The sequence below is a fragment of the Colius striatus genome, chromosome W (genome assembly GCF_028858725.1).
Source record: "Colius striatus isolate bColStr4 chromosome W, bColStr4.1.hap1, whole genome shotgun sequence".
In the NCBI taxonomy this organism is placed as follows: Eukaryota; Metazoa; Chordata; class Aves; order Coliiformes; family Coliidae; genus Colius; species Colius striatus.
The window spans coordinates 19,857,309-19,882,166 of record NC_084789.1 but is presented as its reverse complement, the minus strand read 5'-3'; the positions used below and the strand labels follow the sequence as shown (position 1 = coordinate 19,882,166).

Genomic DNA, 24,858 nt, shown 5'->3' with positions numbered 1-24,858 from the left:
ATGCTGGACGCTGCCCACGCGGGGTTCTGCCCGTGGCGGGTGGATACCTTCCACGGGGTACGCTGTCCACGCAGGGTGCTGCCCACGCGGCGTGTTGCCTGCGGGGAGTACTGCCCACGCGGGGTGGTGCCCACGAGGGGCTCTGCCCTACGGGACCCCCTCAGCTCATACCCGTGCCCACTGTCCCTTGCCCCACGGGGGACAGACCTAGGACCCCCGTCCCCGGGCTCCTTTGGGGTATGACCCACCCTCATCCCACAGGACTGCCCGTGCCAGTTCCATTTGTCCCACGGGGCTGCCGGTGCTAGTGTCCCCCCCGTCCCACGGGGCTGTCATTGCGGGTGCCGGTCCCAGCTGCTACCGCCGTGCAGCCTCCGGCCACCGGGCGCTGCCGTCGCTCGCGGGGGGCGGGACCGAGAGACGGCGGTGCGTGAGTAGCAGCAGGTCCATGGGGTGCCGGGGGTTCCTGGGAAAGGGCTTCGTGCGAGGGATCCCGGGAAGTGAGGCTGCGCAGCTGAGGAGTCCCACCGGCGGTCGGTGTGGAGAGGGTCCCGGTTACCGGGCCAGCACGGCTGGGCGTCTCTGGTTGGTGCAGAGCTGCGGGGTCCCAGAGCAGGAGGTGTCCCCCTGGCCACCCCGGAGACGGGGTCCCTGATGTGTCCATAGATCCAAGGACCACGTCATCCTCAAGACACACACCCCACCCCCCTCATATCCCCACATCTTCCAGCTCTAAAAAGACCCTGCAGACACATCCAGGGCAGGGACAAGGGGGTGCTGCCTGTCCCTCTATGCCTCCCACATCCCCTCTACCTGGTTTAGGATGACATGACAGGATCCCACACCCTCATCCTGCGACTGCTTTGTCATCTTCGGCAAGAATGCCGACTGGCCACATCAAGAGGTCCGGGTTATCTACATCCCCGCTGCCATCCACTGTCTCAGGGACAAAGTCAAAGTAAGACTATGCTTCAGCCAAGGTGGCTGCATGGGTCAGTGTACCGAGTGTGCCAGGTCTCAGCCCCACACCGTGTACCCATCCCCCACAGTGCACCTACCTGGAGATCGAGTAGGCGGAGAGGACCCACACTGTGGTGCTGAGCCGTCCTGCCTGGCTGTGGGGTGCCAAGATGGGCACCAACAAACACAGCGTCTGTGTGGGCAATGAGGGTGTCTGGACCCGTCAGCCTGTTGGGGAGGATGAGGCTCTGCTGGGGATGGACCTGGTGAGGTGAGGACTGTGTCCTGTGTGCCACTCTCCTCCTACCCTGGCTGCCCCACGCTATGTCACACCCATGGGGTGCTGCTGGAGTGACAGGCTGGGTTTGGAGCCAGCTCTGCCTGAGAGGCTCTGGAAGTGATCATGGCATCGCTGGAGCACTACGGACAGGGTGGGAGCTGCAAGGAGGAGCCAGTGCCCTTCTACCACAACACCTTCCTGCTGGCTGATCACACTGAGGCCTGGGTGCTGGAGACATCCGTCTGGTACTGGGCAGCCCAGCGGATCCAAGGTGAGTGGGCACTGGTTGTGCTGGGAGGACAAGGAGCCCTGTTTCTCCTCCTCAGCCTGACCTCTCTGCAGCCTTCACAGAGGACAGTCGTAACATCTCCAACCAGCTCAGCATCGGGAAGGAGATCACGGCTGAGCACGTGGGGCTGCAGCAGCAAGCCCACAGCCAGGGTTGGTGGAGCAGGGACAGCAAGTTCAGCTTCGCCGAGGTATTCTCCCTGCCACAGCAGCCCCCACGCATGGAGGCCACCAAGGCCCACTACCACGCTGGCAAGGAGCTGCTGCAGCAGCACACAGGTGGGAATGGGGACAGGGACAGCCACCCATGGCTCGCCCCACTGTTTCCCTGCTCCCCGTGGTCATGGCAGCCATAGTGGCCACGACTGAGCTGCCCGTGCTGATGTGGTTCTGCCTTCACCTGTCAGGTCACATCATGGCAGAGATGCTCATGGGCATCCCGCAGGACAAGGCCAGCAGGATCTGTGTGGACTCGGAGGGCTGCCCCAGAACCCCACCTTGCCATGCATCCACTTCTTCACAGCCGCCCTTGACCCTTCCAGGTGAGGATACCAAGGGAGGACAACCTCACTTCCGGGGGTGACAGGGACAAGACAGAGCCATGCCCTGGGCTGGGCAAGCAGCATCTGCTGTTGTGTTGGCCGGTCCCAGGGCCCCGGTACTGTTCTCTGGCAACTCTGTCTTCAAGCCCTTCATCTTCGTGGGTGGCCTCAAGCCCATGCCACAGGTGAGGTCTCCCACCTTCCGTGACAACCCCATGTAAGGTACTAGTAATATGCCTCAACATTGCTGGCAGCATGGTTAACCACCGAAACCACATTGCTCCGGCCACCAAGGATTCTGCCTCTTAGAGGCGCTGTTGCCTTGTACTGCACATCCCGCTGTCTCAGGATATACCATCTCTGCGCATGCGCCCAAGTCAAGGGGCTGTGACCCTCCCAGACTTTTAGGGACTTTCTAAGACCCTCCAGAACTTTCCAGGATCTCCCAGAGACAGTACTGGGCATGCGCCAGTGAGAGGAGTGTATATAAGAGTGGGACCAGGGGAGGGGTGTGCTCTCTTTTTTCTCTTCCCCCCCTCATCGGACTGGATGGAGCAGTGGAGCTTTCAGACAAGCGACTGCTGGGGGCGCTGTGAACTCATGGTGGTGACTATTGTACCTTTTCCCTCTTTCTCTCACTCTTTTTTCCTTCTCCCCTTTCTCTTTTCATTGTTGATTGTTGTGGGTAAAATAAAGTAGTTTAGCACTTGACTCTGTTTTGAGTCTTAATTCTGTTCCTGAGAATATACAAAACCTGATCACGATAACCTGTTTGATTGGACATCACTCGGGAGTTAAGCCCAGCCACCCCCAGCCACTCAGAATTGTCTGAGGTCGATTGGAAAGTAAGGGGGTTTGCTGCCAAATTAAACCCAACAGGGGATTGTGACACCCTGCCAAGCAGATCCCACACTTCCAGAGCACAGTCAATTGGCAGCATGAGCTGTACTGCTGGCATCAGGCAGCGCTGGAGCTGATGGAGAGGGACCAAGTACTGCAGACCTTTCCCCAGTCCCTGCTGCCCCAGGACCCCCACACTGCCCTGGTGATGTGGGAGGCAGTTGGATCCCCTGTGAGTGCTTGGGCTCAGGTCTCCTCCCTCCCCGACCCAGCCAGGAGTAAGGCCAGAAGCTCCTGCAGACGTTACGGGGCCTGGAGAAGCAGGGCCTGGAGGGAATGGACGCACTGCTTGGGGGGACAGTGGCTGCCCACCCAGAGGAGCTGACTGACCTCTTCTTTGACTGTGTGGAGGCAGAGATGAAGTTTTACACATAAACCTCGTGCAGGTGGGTGGGCTCAGCACAGCCTCTGGCCCCCTAACCTGCCCCAGAGGAATCAGGGCTTTTGAGAGGTGGTCATGGCCTGAAACACAGGTGCAGAAGGAAGGAGAGGGATATGGAGTGAGGTTTGGAGTCCTGCCCGCAGCTCGGCATGTCTTTTCCCACCATCAGGCAGAGCTGCCTGTGCCCAGCCCCCCCCCGGGGGCTGGCTGTGGGGCTGGGGGCTCTGTGGCAGACAGGATTGCTGTAGGAATAAAGAGGCTTTAATCCCAAGTGCGCGGTGCTGTGCTGGTGCAGGGTGTTTGGGGTAACTGCCTGTTTCTCACTCCTTTGGCACGAGTCTCCTCCTCTTCTGGAGCCTTGGTCTGAGCCTGGCTCCTGCCAGGAGCTCACTGGGGCTGCGGGCAGGCATGCTGCCCAGTGTATACCCCCAGGGATGGCAGTTGTGTGCCCAACTTTGCTTGGGGACGAGGCTGCAACCCACTGGGTCCTGGGGGTGTGACACTGGCTGATCCCTCCCAGCCTGGGCTCATTGGTGTGGGAGGCAGCAGCAGCCCCTGACGCTCCTGCAGCTCCTCCAGATGGGTCTGATGTTCCTTCAGGGCCTCCCACTGCCTGCATTGTGAGCACCCAGACAGCTCCCAGTGCAGCTCTGCAAAGAAATCTGCCAGGGACAGAGGGAGAGAGGGGGGAGAATGACAGGAGATCTGGCATGGCCACCCCAGCTCACTGGCACCTCTGGCCTGCTTAACCCCCATGTGTGCAACGTGTCCTGCTGTAGTCTGAGCACCTTTTCCTGCAGTGAATGGGCTGCTCAGCTCAGAGAGCAACTCAATGTCTTCTTCTTCACTGCTGGCTGAGCCTTCTCCGTCCTCCTCTTCCTCAACCGTGCTGCCACAGATGAGCAGCTGTAAGAGGTGAGGCAGGGCTCCCAGAACCAGCTCCCTGCAAGCACCAAAGGAGGAATAGTTAGTCTCCTGCCCTCCACACAACATCACCTCGGGGCTGGGAGCACTTTGGGGTGGCACTGAGCCCTCTGGCACCCTGGCCCCCTAGCACTGCACCCCCTGGCACTGCTCCCTGGCCTGCATCCCCAGGCCAAGATGCAGATTTCTGGGGTTTTGGAGTGAGGGAGCTCAGGTTGTATTTGATACTTGAGGGGGGATGCTGTGTCCTGTTGGGGACTCGTGGGGTTTGGGGGACTTTGCTCCCCTGATCCACCTGTATCCATGCTGGTGGGTGCATTCGTTTCCCCTTAAGTTGAGGATGCAGAGGCTGCAGGGCAGCTCGTCTGCAGAGAAGGCGACAAGGGGCTGAGATGAGACTTGAGCCCCTTTCCACCAAACCCTCACACCCTCCATCTTCTGCAGCTCTTCACCCACTCCTGAGGTGACAGCCCTGTCATGGGAAGCAGCCTCTCACCTTGCAGCTGAGGAAACTGAGGCAGGGAGGATGTGGATGCGTGTTGCACACCCTCTCATGTGAGGACTGAGGGTTTTCCCATTCCCAGGCCCTCTCTGTTCCCTTTCTCACCCCTGGCTGCAAGCAGTATTACTACAGAGTAAAAGAGAGAGATGTTATCCCTCCGTTCCTCCATCTTCTGCCAAAAAAAAAAATCACCCCTAGGAGGAGCTGGCTGGAAGATGCAGGAAGGGCTGTCAGGGCTGGAGCAGCTTTGCTGCAGGTTGAAATCCCAGAGCTGATTGGGGTTGCTGCAGTGTTCTGTCAAATCAGGACCTGCGGAAGGGATGGCTCAGCCCTGGCCACAGGGCTCCTCTGTGCTGCCTGGCACAGCCAGGTCAGCCCAGGGTGGCTCTGCTGCAGCTCCAGCTGGCACCTGAGGACCAGAGGCCCTGGCAGAGCCTGAACCAAGGGTCTGCCAGCATTTCCCTGGTATCCAGGGCAACTCTCAAGCAGACTGAGACCATGTATAGGCCCATTCCCATCTCCTACCCGTATCCAGAGTCTGTATCTCATTGTGGGACAAGTCCAGGGCTCACAGGTGGCGCAGTGGCCACAGGTTCTTCACTTGGCAGATGCAGTTTCCAGCCAGAGAGAGGAACCTGTAGAGCACAGGGAGTGCAGTGATGTGAGGCAGGGGGCATACCAAGACCCCCAGCCTCAGAGCCAGCAGCACCAGAATTCAAAGCCCCTTGGCTCTGCCAAGGGAAGGAGGGAGCCCCGTTCTCCTCTGGCCATGGAAAGCAATCTCCTTGGGGACAGGAGCTGCTCGCATCGCAGGTTGGGAAATCAGTCCAGATTCTCAATCATCTCAATTTGGTTCTGGGAAAAGAAAAAAAGGGGGAAAAAAGCGCATGAAAAAAATCAGATTTTGGGAATGCCATAGGAATGTTCCAATCTCACAGGGGCAGCATGATGTCACGGCACTGCTATGGAAGATTGATGGAGAGGATACAGGGCTGTGATGGGCCAGGGAGCTGGCAGAGTTTGGGAAGAGTCAGAGGTTCCTCGTGTGGGTTTGAAAACCACCAAATGGCTTATGCCAGATCCTGTCTGGAGTTCTGCCGGTGGCATTGTCATCAGTGGGGAGTTCGCACCGGTGGCATTGTCATTGGAGGGAAGCGTTGACAGATACTCTGGTCATGTGGGGAGCCAAACCTGGAGGTGTCTGAGGTCCCCTGAGGAGGCTTTTATCTGCAGGACCAGGGCTGAATTGTAGAATCATTTCGGTTTAAGCTCATGGAGTCCAGTCCCTGCCCTCACACTGCCCAGCCCACCACTAACCCATGGCCCTCAGCACCTCAGCTATGCGTCTCTTAAATATCTCCAGGGATGGGGACTCCCCCACCTCCCTGGGCAGCCCCTTCCAGTGCTTAACAACCCTCTCAATGAAAAAGTTCCTCATCTCCAGTGTTTTGCTGCCATGGTACCTTATCTGCTGCAGGTAGAGGCTGTGAGTCTCCCACAGGCTCTGGAGCCTGTTGATGGCGCAGATGTTCTGCCGGTCCAAGTGGATGGTCGAAGGGGATAGCAGCTCAGTGGATCTAGAGGAAAAGGGGTTCTCAGGGTGTCTTTTGTGCCCAGAGACCTCTCACTGTCAGCCCCAGTGGGCTCGGTCCTGACCCTCACCGGCTCTCTGGGCACAAGGGCTCAACCAGCTGAGGCAGGTACTTCGTGGCAATGAGGATGTTGGTGAGAGTCACACCTGGGGACATCTGCTCGTGGCCTGTGTGAAATCAGAGTGATGGGGACCAGCCCAGTGGTTTCATCCCCCCCGTACCCTCCCAGGCTGAGCCCCACAATGGTTCACTCACCTGCCCTTGCCCAGCCATGGCAGGGAGGTGACCTGGGTCCTTGTGCCTTTTGGTGGGCAAAAGCAGACATACAGAAGGGAAAGGCCTGAGAAAGTTAGAAAGACACAATTCACTGTAAACTAACACCATGATAAGAAAATTCAGCTCATTGGAATCTGAACCGCTCATTAGTGAAGGCCTTGAAGACCCTGAATGCTGATAACTAAGAAACCAATGTGCAGACAGCTGCAGATAAGAAGGACTTGGAATGTGGAAAACGGAATTGTTTGCATCCTGCTCTGTGACATGGAAATCTACCAGAGACACTGAACAAGTGTAAGCTCGAAGAGGACTTATTAAAATACAAAGCGGGGATAGGTCATGAATATGTAGTAGGTGCTTATGCACACCCCTACCTGTACCCTATAAGTAGCCCTTTGTTAGACAATAGAGTGTGCGAGCTGGGCAGAACCCGCCAGCGCAATACTTACCTGTTTTATAACCCTTAACCCTGTTAGAGAGTTTGTTCTGCACGTCACTTCCTTGGGCCCTCAGCTGGGGTTGTCATGGGGGCTGGGCTGGCCCCGCTCCTCTCTTCAAGGGGAAGGGTGCTGAGGCAATGGGGGAAGAAATGGTTAGGCTGGAAGGGTCGGTGTGGACAGGGCTGCCAGCCTGGGGGAGATCAGTGCCGGGACTCCCAGGTGCGGTAGAGAGACATCAGTGCCTGGAGAGACCATGGGGCTGGGACCTGCGGACTGGAGATGGAGGGGGGACATGGGGATCAGATCCTCCGATGCTGAGGGGGACACAGATATCCCCGGGCTGTGGCAGGGGGCTCACCGGGACCAGACCCCCCAGGGCTAGGGGAGCACAGAGACTCCGAGAGGGGCTCACCGGGACCAGACTCCCCGGGGCTGGGGAGGCACAGAGATCCCCGGGCTGCGGCGGAGCCGGGTCCGGGCGCGGGGGTCCACGGGGGTCAGCAGGGGGCACAGGCGACAGCGTGCTCGTTGCTAGGAGACAAGCGGCCCCGGAAGGGGCGGGGAGAAGGTCGCGGCACAGCCACCCGCATGCGCGCCGCCTGTCCTCCGCCTTCCCATAAGCCTTTGCGGTGCCGCGGCAAAGGTGTCGGTGCTGAGTGGCGACTTGCTATGGCGACGGGATGAGTGGATCCGCTTCCGAAGCTGGGCTCCGTGGGGCTCGGGCAGGGGCGGGCGGCGGTGTCGGGAGCTGGCGTAGCCGGGGAGGGCGTACATGTGGCCCGGCCTCACCTTCCGCGCTCCCGCGGCGCTGCCCACCGTGCCCCTCTCCGCAGGCTGGCTGCCGGCCCTGCAGCTCGTCCGCCGCGGCTCCAAGGCGGTCACCCGGCACTGGAAGGCCATGCACTTCTAGCGCCAGAAGCTGATGGCCGTGACTGAGTACATGGCCCCGCGGCCGGCCGGCCCACTGCAGTGCCTGGCCCCCACCGAGGAGGAGCCTCAGGAGGTGAGCGCTCGGCGTGTGGCCGTTGCGGGGCCGCGGGGTCTCTGGGGGCTTTTGGTTGCCGTCCCACGCTGTGGATGGCCCTGGGGATGCCCCGCTGGGCGATCCAGGATAAGCCTCGACCCCGGATGCTATCTCCCTGGCTATTAAGTCCGTTTGCAGGGTGGGAGCAGGAGAGACAGCGGCCGTGGCTCCCGGCCCATCGCTGCTGACTGCCCTCAGGACAACGGCTACGCGTGGCTGCTGCAGCGGCAGGTGCAGGAGGTGTTCCAGGACAACAGGATGATTGTCGTCTGTCAGTAAAACTCCATGCCCGGCGAGGATATGGTACTGATGAGGCACTACCTCCGCAAGCACAACATCGAGGTCAAGTTCGTCCTGAATGAGGTAGGAGCAAGAGCTGCTGGGGCAGATCCCAGTGTGGTGGTGGAGGGAGAGCCACGTGGTGCCTGTCAGGAATGAGAAGCTGCATTTTGAGAGCTGTGTGTTCCCTAGATTGTCAGACCCATGCTGTCACAGTCCAAGTACAAGAACCTTCTCCTTCTTTTCGTGGCGTGCAACATCCTCTTGGTGAGCCCAGAAAGGAAGACAAGGGAGATGCTGCGGGTGCTGAGGGGAGTCCCACAGATCAACCTCCTATGTGAGAGCCCTCCCTGCCTCCTTCTCTGCTGCTGCCAGGCTTGAGACTCCCTCTGCTCACAGAGAGATCACTGTTGTGCTCCTTAAAATGAGGGGATGGATGGGGAGAATGGGGGGGGAGATCCCTGCAGGAGTGAGCCTCTGGAAGGTGAAAGGGCTCTTGGCTCTGGCACCCTGCTGCCCCTCCTCAGCTCTGCTCCTCTCTTCAGGCGCCTACATCGATTACACCATCCTGAGCAAGCAGAGTGTGGAGAGCTTCACCAAGCTGCCCTCGCTGGAGGCTGCCCAGGGGAATGCACTGGGTGCCCTGGGCCTCCTGCTCCAGCGCTGCTCTGCGCACCTCACAGCTCTCCTGGACTGGGGGCAGTCCCGGTTCCTCGGCATGTCCTGGGTGCTGGTGGCTCCAGTCATCCATGGTGCAGGGGGCAGAGCTGAGCGGCTCCGGCCCGATGCCACCGCCTCCTTCCGTGTTCCAGTTCCTGCAGCCACTGGGCAGGATGTGACCAATCCCAGCTGCCCGCTCAGGTGAGTGCCAGAGACCGGGAGGGGGTTGACACCTGCATGGGGGCATGGGCATGGGGGAGCTTTGCCCCACACAGGCTGAGCACTGGGTTGGATTTTCCCCTGCGTTGCCGAGGGTTGGTGCAGGCTGCCGGTGGAGTGGGTGGCTGCAGACTCCTGGGAACACACCTGTGCAGGGGGTCAGACCTGCACCCCGGCAGTACTGGGGGCTTCTGTCTGCTTGCTGCCGGGCAGGGCAGGTGAGGAGGAGGGAAGGATGGGAACTCCCTGCCTTCCCGCCACCTTCTCCAAGCTGCGCTGTACCATGCCATGTTTATTGGCACGGCCATTACCGGTGCCGGGGCTTGGCCGCTGTCCCGGGGTTATCCCAGGACCTGTCCTACGATCATGGCTGGGCTACCTTGGTGGGTCCCCTGGCAGGGACAGCGCTGGGGGAGGGGGAGGAGTGGTGAAGTGTGGGGAGAGCATCCCCGTGTCTCTGTTTCCTCCAGGCTGGGATTTTGGGAACCTGTATCCTGGTTTGGCAGGTGCCGGCACAGACCAGGGCTGATCCTGGTCTCTGAACCCCAAGTCACTCTCTCGATTGTGCCTGCCGCGGGGTTGCCTCGTGGCACTGAGTCCATGGGTCAATGGGGTGGGGCAGTGGGGCCGGACTCTGGACTCGCCAGGCAGGTGAGGACTGGGTGGCAGAGCTGAGATAAGGCAGAGTGGGTCAAAGGCTCCTTCTCGTATGGAAGTGTAGCAATGTACCTGAAGGAAAATGGAAATGTGGCCCACTCAGACTTTGGTTATATGAGACCATAAGCTGCATGAGGCTCAGACATAGGCCTCAGATGCAGGCTCAGACTTTGGCTATATCAGACAGTGAACAATGGACCTAAAGAATAGTCAAGGACGAGTTGCTTATTAGAATGTAGAGATAAAGGCAGCTACGTGTGTGGGAAAGATACTGTGTAAGCTTAGAATAGAAATGAGATAGAGAAGGAATTAGGTAAAAGAATGTAGAAACTGCTGCTATCAAGATACTAACATAGTTAAGCTTAACAAATCATATTCTGCTATTAGGCACGTGAACAGAGCATGATCGACTGAGCTATCCAATCAGAATGCATCATGCATGTAGGAAATAATAACATATATAATGTGATTGAATGCAAAAATAAATGGCTTCTGCATTGATCATATTGGTCTACTGCGTGATCTGTGAATCCCGTCCTGCGAGGTGGTCCCTGCACAGAAACTTGTGGGTCCCAGCTGTGGTCATGTGTGAGGCTTCCTGCTCCTGGGGGGCAGGAGGCTTTCCCCCCCACACACCCCTTGTCCCTGTGAGGGAAGAGACGAGAGTGCCTGGCAGGGCTGGGAGCCTGCAGGCAGGGTGGGAGATGCCCTCTGCTCCTCCTAGTGTCGCCCACCACTTGGGCTGTGATGGCTGAGCTCTGACCCCACAGCCCTGCAGTGCAGATGGAGCTGAGAGCTGGGCCTGCTCCCCTCATCCCCTTCTGCTTGCTGGCCAGGGGCGGCTAGGAGAAGGACCCCTGCTCTCCAAAAAGAGCCCTGTCATGCTCCAACAGCACTGTGTCTTTCAAACACAGCAACATTCAGCAAGTTGGGAGGGCCCAGGTTTGGGGGTCTGGGTAGGATCTTAGAGATGCACAAAGACTGGCCTGGGGCTGTCACGGAGCCTTGGGGGGCTTCACCTCACTTTAGGAAGTGTGATATAGAGATACTTCGTCTCTCTGGGATACCAAGTATGGCTGCTTGGGGCCAAGATGCACCTCATCTGCCCCTGGTGCTGAGGAACCCCACCACTCTAACCATCAACCTCAGCAGGGCTTGGAGAGCTGGGAGGTGGTGGAGGAGCTGCTCACACAGAGTAGCCCAGGCCAGGAGCCATAGCGCCACAAAGGATACCTGCTCAAGAAGAGAAAATGGCCCCTGAAGGGCTGGCAGAAGGTAAGAGGCAGTTGGCACTGGGAGCCATCACCCAGCCAGTCCTGAGTGCTATGGTCAACCCTGGGGCAATTTGGGCCTCTGGATAGGGAGGCTGTAGGGACCAAACTCTGCTTTCACCCTTCAATGATCATCCCTCTCTGTCCCTAGAGGTACTTTGCGTTGGAAAACGGCATCTTGACATATGCCACCATGCACCAGGATGTGAGTGTGGGACTGGGCTGTGTCCATGGGCTTGGGGCAGGGGAGACCTCATGACCCTCATGAAGAAGGGAGGGTTTTCCTCTGACAGGGTCCCTGGGGTCCTCCAGGTCCTCAAGGGTAAACTACATTGTGCCGTTGATGTCCGTCAGTCTGTTGTGTCTGTCAACAAGAAGGTGCAGCGGGTTGACCTGGACACAGAGGAGAACATCTACCACCTCAAGGTGCTGGTGGGGACTGGAGCCAGGGCTGGGGGTGTTGGATTGTGTCCCTTTCAACTTGCCCCTGTTACACAGATCAAGTCCCCAGAGCTCTTTGCCAGCTGGGTGAGCAGCCTCTGCTCCCATCACCAGGGTGATGGTGAGGGTCCCACAAGGAAGCCCCCCCCCACTGATGTGCAGGTGGGTGACACCTCGGGCTGATGATGTGAGGCAGTACCTAGGTGTGGGGCTCCTGGTGGCAGCCCCAGTGGTTCCCCTTCTTCTCCCCAGCCGCAGGGCCCATGGACAAGGATCCTGCGCTCTGGCAGTGCCCCTACCCTCTCCATGCTCACCAGCTCAGGCCAGACAAGGTGCCTGGCTGAAGGACAGCGAGGAGCTGGTGAGCAGGGCAGGAGGGCATGTGTGGGGCAGGGGGGATGCCCCATCCCCCCTCCCTGACTGGGCTTGCTCTGTGCCAGTTGTAGATCTGTCAGAGTGCCAAGCGAAACTGCAGGAACTGATTGGCATGTTGCAGAGCCTGGAGGCCCTGCACTGCATCCCCTCAGCCCCCCTCATCTCCAGCAGCCAGGCAAGCAGGACAGTGGTGAGTGCAAGGCTGAGCATCACCCAGCAGCCCCTCTTTCCAAGGAGAGTCCAGCTCAGCCCCCTCCTCTCACTCACAGCCCTCAGCTGCCACAGAGAGGCCCAAGAAGGGCAGGAGGACCACCAGGATCTGGTGCATCCAGAGCTTTGCCAAGGACGACACCATCGGCAGGGTGAGGATGAGTGGGTGTCCCACTGGGCTCTGGCTGCCCCTGACTGAGCCCTGGCCTGGGGCGAGAGCTGCCCGGGGCCCTGCTGACCCTCGTGTCTCACCCCAAGGTGGGCCGCCTGCATGGCTCTGTCCCCAACCTCTCACGCTACCTGAAGCCATCCCAGAGCCAGCTGCCCTTCAGCCTCCCTCCCGAGTACAGCCAGTTGTAGAGGAGCTTCTGGGTCCTGGCCCAGAAAGGTGGGATGGGGGGATGGTACTGAGCCCTGTTGAGGGTTCCGGCAGTGGCAGAATGGGTGCTGGGGTGCTGTGCCACAGCCTGATGCCCTGCCCATGTCTCCTGGCAGTGCACAGTTCGCTCAGCAGCGTAGTGGCCATGCTAATGGCTGAGAGGGCCCGTCTGGAGGAGATGCGACAGGCGCTGGACCAGCAGCACTCAGCCCCATGCCTGGATGCTGCCGGCAGTGCCAGGGTGAGGCATCATAGGGGGCCAAGCAGGGCTGCCCCCAGCTTCTGGTCCCACTGAGGCCAGGGGGTTGTTGCTGGTAGGGTGCTGGTGGGTGCAGAGAGTTGGTGGGGTCTCAGCCTGGTGCTGCTGCCTGGACAGTTGGGGGATGATCCCCCTCCGTGTCAGCCCCACGCTGGCTGGAGGGGATGGTCTGGAGGGGGGGGTTGTCTCAGCCTCTCCCTGCCTCCACAGGCCGCCCTGTGCCGCTTCCACTCCCTCTCCATCTCCTCCAACACCACCCTGTACTCCTTTGCCTCCTTGCACCCCGATGAGGTCACGGGGTGCCGGCATGGGATGGAGGGTCGGGGTGGCCCACTTGGGGCGGGGGAAGCTGAGGCAGTGGCTGTCCCCGCAGCTGGATGCTCTGCTGGCCAAGGGGCAGGAGAAGCAGCTCTCCATCGTCTCACTGGCTGACTCACACACCAAGTTTTTCGACGCCTGCAAAGTTTTCCTCTACGCCAGCTCCTCTGAGAATGAGGTGGGCCAGGGCTTGGGCTGAGGGCAGGTGGAGCCAGGGAGGTCTCTGCTGGGGACGGAGTGGAGAAGACTCTGCAGACCCCTCTAGAGGTGCTGTTTCTGTGGGTTAATCTCTTCTTTCTCTCTCCCCTGTCCCTTCCCCGTTAGCCAGCCTGGAAGCCCCTCTCCCTGCTCCCTGTGTCCCCCCCAGCCCCTGAATCTCCCCTTGTCCCCATGTCCCCCCCAGTGTCCATGTCCACCCCAGTGTTACCTGCAGCCCCCCGCAGCCCCCCTCCTCCAGCGCTCGGGGTGTCTGCAGTCTCTGAGCCTCCCTGGTGGAGGGGCCAGGTGCTGCCGGTGCTCCCACACCCCCTGGCTCTGCTCCTCACTCCTGTAGCCTCCTTAGTACACACCACACCTGTCCTGGCTGCCCCCCAGCCCATCCCAGATACCCAGGGGGTCCTGCCCGGTCCAGCCCCTCCTGCCTTCCCCCCCACCATGAGTGGCGCCCACAACCCCCGGCAGCGCCTAGTGCGGGGAGGCTCAGGGGGATGGGGGGATATGGGGGGCTCGGGGAGGTCAGTGGATGCGGGGGCATGGGGAGCTCAGAGGGACTTGGGGCATTTGAGGACTTGGGGGGGATGAGGGAACACTGAACTTCAGACACAGGCAAGGCTTGTGGAAGGTCGGGGACACAGAGGATGTGGGTGACACAGGAGGGTCAAGAAGGTTGGGGATTTGGGGGACACAGGGGGCTCAGGGGGACGTGGACCTCAAGGAAAGGCTCAGACTATGTGGAGGAGCTTGAGGACACAGGAGCACTTGAGGAGTTCAAGGATTTAGGGGGCACAGGGGAGCTCGGGTGACATGGGGAACTTCAGGTGCAGCAGGAGCTTGGGAGAGGTCAAGGGCATGAGCAACACGGGGAGCTCAGGAAGATCGAGGGTTTAGGGGGCTCACAGGATGCGGAGGGAGCTCAGGGGGACACAGAGGTACTTGGGGAGTTCAAGGACTTAGGGGGGATTAGGGGACATGGGGAAACTCAAGGAACACAAGGAGCTCTGGGGACAGGGGGGAGCTCAAGAACACAAGGGGACTTGGGGACTTGGAGGACACAGGATGTAGGAGTCTTGGAGGACACAGGGGGTTCCTGGGACACATTGGAGCAGGGAGAACATGAGTCTCTCAGTGTACACAGGGGACTGGGGGATACAAGGGGCTCAGCCCAGCAGCATGGGGTGTGGGCAGGGGTGCAGGGAGGCACAACCCCATGGCAGTGGTGACTATGGTGGCTTGGTGGCAGGTATATGGTGGCCACCTTTGCTGTGTATGCCTATGCCTCCACCTACTACCGGGCAGACAGCAAACCCTTAAACCCGGTGCTGGACAAGACCTACAAGTATGTGCAGCCCAACCGTGGCTTCTGCTTCATCAGTGAGCAAGTGGGACCAGGGCTGGGGCTGGAGAGCTAGACAGGGCACTGGCATGTCCCTTTTCCTCCCTCCAGGTCTGCCACCACCACCCCATCTCTGCTTGCCATGCCGAGTCCGACAACTTCATGTTCTGGCAAGATGGGTGCTGAGGAAGGTGTTGGGGTCGTGTGTGAGTGGGATAGGGTGGGAGGTCTCACCTCCTCCCCCTCCTCCCCCCCTAGACATGAGATGGAAAAACAAATTCTGGGGCAAGTCCCTGGAGATCGTCCCCATGGGCACCGTCAATGTACAGCTGCCCAGGTGAGACCCCGGCCTTGGCAAGGCGCCCCTGTCCCCGTGGTGCCACCCAGCCCCTTCTTGGCCAACAGGGGCAATGCCCGCAGGATCGAGGACCACTTTGAGTGGAACAAGGTGACGACGTGCATCCACAACGTCCTCAGCGGGCCCCGCTGGATCGAGCACTACGGCGAGGTGCTGATCCGCAACACCCGCAACCCCTCCTACCACTGCAAAATCACCTTCTGCAAGGTGCAGCCCCCCGGTCCCCGGCATGGCTACGCCCCCTCCGTGGCCACTCCCGCCCTCTCCGCCCATGTGCTCATCCAAACACTGCGTGCTGTCATCCCGCCTCTTGCTTGCCCCCGCCCCCTTCCAAAGGACATTCATTTCTGACCACGCCCTTTTGTCATAGCCACGCCTCCTTTCCCTTGACCCCACCCCATCATTCATGGTCCCGCCCCTCGCTCAGGGCCCCGCCGTTTCCCCACGGCCGTCCCGTGGCCGCAGGCTCGGTACTGGGGCGCGGGGGCCAACGAGCGCTTGGCAGGAAAGTGGCACGAGGGGCTGCACCGCGGCCCGGCCCCGGCACAGTGCATCTGGAGAGCCAGTAAGGACCCGGGTCTAGGAGACCATGCTTGGGGGGAGGATACCCTGCCTTGGGGGGGTCTCAGCACTGTGCCCCCCCCACCCCACAGACCCTACGCCCCACGACCATGAGAGGAACTACGGCTTCACCCAGTTTGCCCTTGGAGCTGAATGAGCTGATGCCCGAGTTGCGGCGGCTGCTGCCCCCCACCGACACCTGCCTGTGCCCCAACCAGCAGTGAGCAGCACCTTAGCACCGTGGAGGGCAGGGGGCTGAGGCTGCCCAGCTCGTTACAACGATGTGTGTTCCCCCTCCCCAGGTACCTGGAGGAAGGGAATGTGCCAGGAGCTGAGACGCAGAAGGGCCAGATTGAGCAGCTGCAATGGGACCGCCGCCGGGTGATGGAGAACAACATCACCCACCAGGCTTGCTTCTTCAGGTCTGGCACGGAGGGTGTAGTGGGTCTGGGACGGTAGTGATTTTCCACAGCAGCTCCTGCAGTGCTGTGCTTACTGTTGATATCAATATTATGACTACCGCTTGCACAACATCGGGGCTGTCCCTCCAGCATTCCTTCCCCCACCTTCACCAATAGCTGTGAGTGGGCATGATCTTGGGAGGGACTATGGCCAGGACAGCTGACCCAGGCTGACTAAGGAGATATTCCATACCATATGACGTCAGCTCAGTAATATAAACTGGGGGAGAGGAGCAGGAAGGGGAGGCAAGATTCATTTCTGGCCTTCCCAAAGCAACCGCTATGCGTACTGAAGCCCTGCTTCTCGGGAGGTGGCCGGACATCGCTGCTGATGGGAAGTAGAGAGGAACAGCTTTATCTGCTTCTGCTTTGCTTCCCGCGCGCGCGGCTTTGCTGCTTATTTATTAAACTGCTTTTATCTCAACCCACGAGATTCCCATCTTATTTTCTCCCCTTCCCTGGCTTGCTGAGGAGGTGGGGGGTAAAGCGGTGTGGTGGGCACCTGGCATTCAGCCAGGCTCAAACTACCACAGCCCTTTTGGCGCCCAACGTGGGGCGAGATAATAGCAGATTTACATTAACTGCATTGCAATTACAGTAAACCAATGAGAGCAAAGTTCCTGTGCTGGTCACGGAGCCTTGCTGTTATGCAGCTTATCTTACACTTTCTAATGTTTGGGAACACGATGCTCCTAACATTGACTCTCGGCTGTGCTTTAACCTTAATAGCTTTGCTAAGCTGGCTATATGATGAAGAGGATGAAAGGGCCTGGGAACATGATGGCCCAAATAATAATAGCAAGTCTCATTCTGTTACTGATGAATTTAGTGTGCTGTGGGAGCTATCTTGTGGAGGCCATGGGGCAAAGCACCTCTTTCTCCTCAGCTCGGACTGATCTAGACAATTCTGTTATACAGACTTCCCAGGTCCTTAGTCACCCTTATACGAGAGTTTTAATATTACTAATTAACATGGTTGGTATATTATATATCTTGTGGAATCTGGAGTCATCTGGGTATCAGAGAGTACAAATTTGTGATGGAAACATGTTAAAATGCCCCCTGAAGCGGCCAGTCCCTGGGTGGCAGGGTATGTGGATGAATTTAGGCAAATTCCTAGGACGGTTATCACCTCCTGTAACCTGGGATTTTACACCTGAACAGATAAAAAACCCTGCTTTACTGGCACGCCACCTGATAGAAGGGTGTCTTACCTACCCTAATGAGGCCCATCAGGTTCAGGCACTATACTGGGGCCTAGCCTCTGCCTACCGAGCTGCATTCCAGTCCTCTCAGAGAACTGTGATTGAAATGGAAACTCAAACGGTACCTGAGACCAACATAGTTGAGTCAGTCGCAGTCCAGCCCTCTCAGAGAACTATGGCCGAGGTGGAAATTCAAACTATACCTGAGACTACCATGGTTGAGTCAGGGAACCAAACAACAACCACAGTGGTTGCCCCAGTAGTGAAAAAGAAGCAGTGGATAAGGAGGTCAAGTCCATATCATCGATTAGTAAGGGCAGACGAGGAGGAAGAGGAAAGGCTAGAAGAAGAAACTGGTCCTTCGGTAAGGAGATCAGGAGAAGTGAAAGAAATCGAAAAGGAAATGGAAACTACTCGGTCCCTCACCTCAACAGAACTTAGAGATATGCGAAAAGATTCCAGTCGCCAGCCAGGTGAGCGGATTGGTGCCTGGCTGCTCCGATGCTGGGATAACGGGGCTGACAGTCAACAATTGGAAGGCAGAGAAGCCCAACAGCTGGGATCTCTTGCTAGGGACCGGAGAATTGATAAAGGCATTGGAAAGAAAACCTCAGTTTGTAGTCTCTGGAAACGACTCCTCTGAAGTGTACGGGCAAGATACCCATTCAAGGAAGACCTTGTAAATGCCCGAGGAAAGTGGACTAGAGCTGATGAAGGCATCCAATATCTAAGGGAATTAGCTGTGTTGGAAGTCATCTATGGTGATCTGGATAATGTCGAGGCCTCCACAGATCCAGACGATGTCCAGTGTACACGGGCCATGTTGAGAAAAGTGATTGAGAGTGCCCCCGCTACATATTCTAATATCCTGGCAATGGTGTATCACCCAGACATGGATATACCAACAGTGGAGAGGGTATCTTCTTGGTTACAGAACTATGAAGAGAGCCTCTGCACCTCCTCATCAGTGTGGGATGATTGTTAGATCTGCCTAAAGAATTCAGTCATCCACTGTCCCGACCAGGGGAAAGGGAAGTCCCAGACGCAGGAGTACACCGCGAAATGAACTCTGGCTCTTTTTGCGTGGCCAAGGAGAGGATATGAGGAAGTGGGATGGTGAACCCACTTTTAAGCTAGAAGCGCGTGTACGTGAACTAAGGGGGAAGACAGCTGTTAGAAAAGGATCACCCAGGAGGGCTGTCAGCATAGTAGCTGCCAAAACAAAAGAGGACAATCAACAATCTCCAAGACATAGAAGAACTGCAACTACTTCCTTCGATGCCAATGAGGAGACTTCAGGTCTAAAATTGCAAGGATCAGATAGCGAATACTCTGATGAAGAACAGAAATAGAGGGTCCCTGCCTCCAGCCAGGAGGAGGAAAGGGATGACCGAATCTACTGGACTGTGTGGGTTCGATGGCCTGGCACATCAAACCCACAAAGGTATAAAGCCTTAGTAGACACAGGGGCACAGTGTACATTGATGCCATCAAGGTATAGAGGCACAGATTCTGTCTGGATCTCTGGAGTGACAGGGGGATGTGAAGAATTATCTGTATTAGAGGCTGAAGTGAGCTTAACAGGGGACAAATGGAAAAAACACCCCATTGTGACTGGTCCAGAGGCCCCTTGTATTCTTGGCATAGATTACCTCAGGAGAGGGTACTTCAAAGACCCCAAGGGGTATCGATGGGCTTTTGGTATAGCCACTGTAGATGCAGAGAAAATCAAACAACTCTCTAATTTACCTGGCCTCTCAGGAGACCCTTTTGTTGTGGGATTGCTGCAAGTTCAAGAGCAACAGGTACCAATTGCTACCAGGACAGTGCACCGGAGGCAATATCGCATGAACCGAGATTCCCTGACTCCCATCCGTGAGTTGATTCACCAACTGGAGGCTCAAGGAGTAATTAGCAAAATTCATTCCCCATTTAATAGTCCCATATGGCCTGTGAAAAAATCTGATGGAGGGTGGAGGTTAACAGTAGACTATCGTGGCCTGAACGAAGTGACACCACCACTGAGTGCTGCTGTACCAGACATGTTAGAGCTCCAGTATGAACTGGAGTCAAAAGTAGCCAAGTGCTATGCTACGATTGACATAGCTAATGCATTTTTCTCAATTCCATTGGCAGCAGAGTGCAGGCCACAATTTGCCTTCACATGGAGAGGTGTCCAATATACCTGGAATCGATTGCCCCGGGGGTGGAAACATAGTCCTACTATTTGCCATGGTCTAATCCAAACTGTGCTGGAAATGGGTGATGCCCCTGAACATTTACAGTACATTGATGACATAATTGTATGGGGCAACAAGGCAGAAGAAGTGTTTGAGAAAGGGAAAAGAATAATACAGATTCTCCTAAAAGCTGGTTTTGCTATAAAAAGAAGCAAAGTAAAGGGACCTGCACAAGAGATACAGTTTTTGGGCATAAAATGGCAAGATGGGCGTCGGCATGTGCCTATGGATGTTGTGAATAAAATAGCTACTATGTCTCAACCGACTAATAAGAAAGAAACACAAGCTTTCCTGGGCCTTGTGGGATTCTGGAGGATGCATATCCCAGGTTATAGTCAGCTTGTGAGCCCTCTCTTTAGAGTAACCAGAAAGAAGAACTGTTTTGAGTGGGGCCTTGAGCAACAACAAGCTTTTCAACAAATTAAACAGGAAATAGCTCGTGCAGTCGCCCTTGGGCCCATCCGTACAGGATCAGATGTGCAAAATATCCTCTACACTGCTGCTGGAGAGCATGGTCTCACCTGGAGCCTCTGGCAGAAAACATCTGGAGAAACCCGAGGTCGACCATTAGGGTTTTGGAGCCGAAGATATTGAGGATCAGAAGCCCACTACACCCCAACTGAAAAAGAAATACTAGCAGCATATGAGGGACTTCGAGCTGCTTCAGAAGTCATTGGCACAGAAGCTCATCTCCTCTTGGCACCACGTCTGCCTGTGTTACACTGGATGTTCAAAGGGAAAACCCCTTCTATACATCATGCAACCAGCGCTACATGGAGTAAGTGGATGGTGCTGATTACACAACCATCTCGACTGGGGAAATCTAATCGCCCAGGAATCCTGGAAGAGATCGTGGACTGGCCAGAAGGCAGAGATTTTGGAGCATTGCCTGAGGAAGTAGCTCGTGCCCAAGAGGCACCACCATATAATGAACTATCAGAAGATGAGAGGCATTATGCTTTGTTTACTGATGGATCCTGCCGCGTGGTAGGAAATCATCGTAAGTGGAAAGCTGCTGTGTGGAGTCCCACACGACGAGTTGTTGAGGCCACTGAAGGAGAAGGTGAGTCAAGTCAGTTTGCTGAAGTGAAAGCCATCCAACTAGCTCTAAAGATTGCAGAACGAGAGAAGTGGCCAGTACTCTATCTTTATACTGACTCCTGGATGGTGGCTAATGCTCTATGGGGATGGCTACAGCAATGGAAGAAGATCAACTGGCAGCGCAAGGGTAAACCCATCTGGGCTGCTGCATTATGGCAAGACATTGCCGCTTGGGTGGAAAATATGACTCTGAAAGGACGTCATGTAGATGCTCACGTGCCCCAAAGCCGTGCCAATGAAGAACAATGGAACAACCAACAGGTAGATAAAGCTGCCAAAATTAGCTCAATGGGCCCATGAAACATCAGGACATCTGGGAAGAGATGCAACATATAGATGGGCTCGTGATCGAGGGGTGGACTTGAGCATGGAAGCCATTACACAGGTCACCCACGAATGTGAAACGTGCTGCTATCAAGCGAGCCACACGAATCAAGTCTCCCTGGAACAGAGGCCGATGGCTGGGTTTTCAGTATGGTGAGGCCTGGCAAATTGACTATGTTGGACCACTACCACGAACACATCAAGGCAAGCGGTATATAGTCACCATGGTGGAAGCAACTACTGGTTGGTTGGAAACATACTCTGTAAACCACGCCACTGCCCGAAATACTGTCTTGGGTCTTGAAAGGCAAGTTTTGTGGCGACACAGCACTCCAGAAAGAATTGAATCAGATAATGGAACTCATTTTCGAAATAATCTCATAAACTCCTGGGCAGAGAAACATGGCATTGAGTGGATATACCACATCCCCTATCACCCACAAGCCTCTGGAAAGATTGAGAGATATAATGGATTACTAAAGACCATGTTGAGAGCACTGGGCAATGGGGCATGGAAGCAGTGGGATAAAAATTTAGCAGAAGCCACTTGGCTGGTCAATAGCAGAGGTTCAACTAACCGTCCTGGTCCTGCCCAAACAAAACCACTACATACTGTGGGAGGAGATAAGGTCCCTGTAGTGCACCCAGGGAAATGGCTGGGGAAGGCAGTATGGGTTGCACCTGCCATGGGAAAAGGCAAACCCATTCGTGGGATTGTCTTTGCTCAAGGGCCTGGGTGTACTTGGTGGGTGATGAGAAAGGATGGGGAAACTCGATGTGTACCTCAAGGAGACTTAACCTTGGGGGAAAAATAACCTGTTATGTGAGTTATCTGTTGTAGATGAACTTTGCAAGAAAAACCAGACAAGTGGACAAACCAAGCCGGTGCTGGTGCCCAACACTGAACATACTGTTTCCCCTGGCCTGGATATCCATCTTGATGGATGAGACCTAAGTTATGGCCTGCTCCAGTGAACATCTACAGAGGATGAAAGATATAAGAATGTTGTTTGTTTGTTTGATGCAAGATGCAAGAGGGAATACAAGAATGATGTTTGTCTGTTGAAGAGTGGGGGGTACTGGTTAATGAGAGTATATAAGAATGTATATGGATTGTTAAGATGGTTTGTCTGAGCATGACATAAATGGTATGGAATAAGGGGTGGAGACTGTAGTGGGTCTGGGACGGTAGTGATTTTCCACAGCAGCTCCTGCAGTGCTGTGCTTACTGTTGATATCAATATTATGACTACCGCTTGCACAACATCAGGGCTGTCCCTCCAGCATTCTTTCCCCCACCTTCACCAATAGCTGTGGGTGGGCATGATCTTGGGAGGGACTATGGCCAGGACAGCTGACCCAGGCTGACCAAGGAGATATTCCATACCATATGACGTCAGCTCAGTAATATAAACTGGGGGAAAGGAGCAGGAAGGGGAGGCGAGATTCATTTCTGGCCTTCCCAAAGCAACCGCTATGCGTACTGAAGCCCTGCTTCTCGGGAGGTGGCCGGACATCGCTGCTGATGGGAAGTAGAGAGGAACAGCTTTATCTGCTTTTGCTTTGCTTCCCGCGCGCGCGGCTTTGCTGCTTATTTATTAAACTGCTTTTATCTCAACCCACGAGATTCCCATCTTATTTTCTCCCCTTCCCTGGCTTGCTGAGGAGGTGGGGGGTAAAGCGGTGTGGTGGGCACCTGGCATCCAGCCAGGCTCAAACTACCACAGAGGGCCAGAGAGGGGAGTCCCAAAGCTGGTGAATGGGATGGTGTATGGGGCATCCCGTGGCTCGGGGGAGATACAGGGCTCTCAGAGAATGGGGGGACTCGTTGGGGATCTCGGTGGCATCTCAGCTGTCACCCTCCCACCCCATCTGCAGGTGGATGACGGATGCAAATGGGAAGAAGTCATGGGTCACCAACAACACCTACTGGAAGCTGTGCCTGGACCTCGGCTTCTCCCACCTGGACAGTGCAATGCTCTGGTAGGGACCACCCTGTGGGATGCTGAGTCCCCCCAGCTCATCACAGCAGTGGCACACAACAGTGGAGGTGGTTCCCCTAGCGCTGGGGATGCAGTGCCCCCCCCCCCCCAGCAGCTGTTTTGCTGCTATTTAAGCAAAACTGTGATATAAAAGATGTGTGGGGGCACAGGCAGTGCCTCCCCCTCACCCAGGGCCGAGCCTTGGGGCCAGCTGGGGCAACCAGGGACAGGGACTAGCAGTGCCCCTCTGGTTCTGAGGGCATGGGATGCCTGGGTCTCTGGCTTACTGGGGGGGTGGGCACAAGGGGTTGTGGGGTGCCTGCGGGCGGGCAGACCCCTCTGACCCTCTCAGTTGTGCCCAAGGGCTGCTCTAATAAAGGCTGCAAAGAGCTGATGTGAGCTTCCTTCCTCCTTCCCCCTGCTCGGGGACTCAGGACCTCCCCTTCCTAGACGAGGATGCCTGGGTCTCGGCAATGGGAGTGGGTGTGATGAGTCAGCACCCTCAGTGTCTCAATTTTCCTCCCATGTGCCAGCAGAGGAGAGCAGAGAGCTGTGCCCCACAGCGTCCCCTTTATTGTGAGATATGCTGCTGCTCCCAGCCCCACGCCGGGCACATGGGAGCTCAATAAATACTTCAGCATTAACCCCCCTCCCTTAAAAACCAATGACGACGAAAAAAAGCCGCCCAGTCCCCTCCCCCCTGGCAGCCCCACTGGGTTGGCACCGGGGGCTGATTATCTGGCTGTATCCCCCACTCCTCTGCTCAAGTCTTCCCAGGATATGGGTGTTAAATAGGGGGAAATACGCAGGACTCCTTGCAGTCAGCTCCCACGGCCTTGAGGTGCCCGGAGTAGGGAGGTGTCTGAACCCTCCGGCACGGCTCAGTTGCCGTAGAAGCCATAGTAGCCGCTGTCGGTACCTGGGTCCTTGTCATAGAAGTCCCCGTTGCGGGGGCAGCTCTCGGTGCTGGAGGGGTACGGGGACACCCGCCGCCATTTGCACTCGTACAGCCCCGAGTCCGAGGAGTCGCCCGAAGTAGGGACAGGGGGCTCGGGGGGCCAGCCCTCCGCCTCCTTCCCCATCTCCTCCCGCGGCTTCCGGTACCAGCCCAGGGCCCCGGGGCTGCCCTTGGGGCTGTACTGCCCAGGGCTCCAGCCTCCCGCCGCCCCGAACCCCCCTGGCCTCTCGGGGTAGTAGGGCGGGGGGGGGGAGGCAGGCGGCAGGGCAAAGGGCTTCACCAGCTTGCCCCCCCCCCCCCCGTAGCCCGCTTAGTAGCCGCCGTAGTCCAGTGGCCCAGCGGCGGGTGGCTGCTGGGGGGTGAAGTACCAGCGCGGGGTGTCCTTGGAGGGCAGGAGCAGTGGAGCCCCCCGCTCCCCACCGAAGAAGCGGCCGGGGGGCAGCGGGTACTGGTCGGGCAGGAAGGTCTGGAAGCGCGATGCCGGCAGGAGCTGCTGGCAGCCGAGACCCTCCGGCGGGGATGGGGTGAAGCGGTCGCCCTCCGAGGCTGCGTACATCCTGGTGGGGGAGAACAGGGAGGGAGTAGAGGGGTCGCCGTCCTGCCAGTCAGGACCGGGGGACACTGGCAGTAAGTTGGGGAGACACTCACGAGTCAAAGTTGTCCCGGAAGCCTTTGGCGAAGGGATTGTGGTCGATCTTCAGCTGCGTGATCTGGGGGGCACAGGGAGCTGGGGGGGCTGGAGCTGCTGCCAGCCTGTCGTCTTCCCCCTCCCCAGGATGTCCCCTCCCCATTCCTTTTCTCTCGAGCAGCTCCCTCCCCATCAGAGTCCCCTGCCTGGCCCAGAACACCCCACCTCAGCACTCATGGGGCTCAGCCAAGGCTGCGGGGGGGGGGGGGGGGGAGCGGGGCAGGCTGTACTGGGAGGGCACTAGGGTGAT

The 24,858-nt window shown here is 57.1% G+C and overlaps 1 protein-coding gene and 3 pseudogenes across 1 annotated transcript; 3 read left to right on the top strand and 1 right to left on the bottom strand.

Annotated features, from left to right (window-relative positions):
* On the top strand, nucleotides 1-3,345 carry LOC133628634 (secernin-2-like; annotated as a pseudogene).
* A 311-nt stretch (nucleotides 3,346-3,656) lies between these two features.
* Nucleotides 3,657-7,922, bottom strand: LOC133628659 (leucine-rich repeat-containing protein 46-like; annotated as a pseudogene).
* Nucleotides 7,721-10,427, top strand: LOC133628658 (large ribosomal subunit protein uL10m-like). Its single transcript, XM_062017075.1, is given in 5 exon segments — nucleotides 7,721-8,089; nucleotides 8,249-8,473; nucleotides 8,582-8,726; nucleotides 8,935-9,250; nucleotides 9,739-10,427. Coding segments are annotated over 5 exon segments (972 nt in total). The 5' UTR covers nucleotides 7,721-8,008; the 3' UTR covers nucleotides 9,944-10,427.
* On the top strand, nucleotides 10,361-23,120 carry LOC133628633 (oxysterol-binding protein-related protein 7-like; annotated as a pseudogene).
* The last annotated feature ends 1,738 nt before the right edge of the window (nucleotides 23,121-24,858 follow it).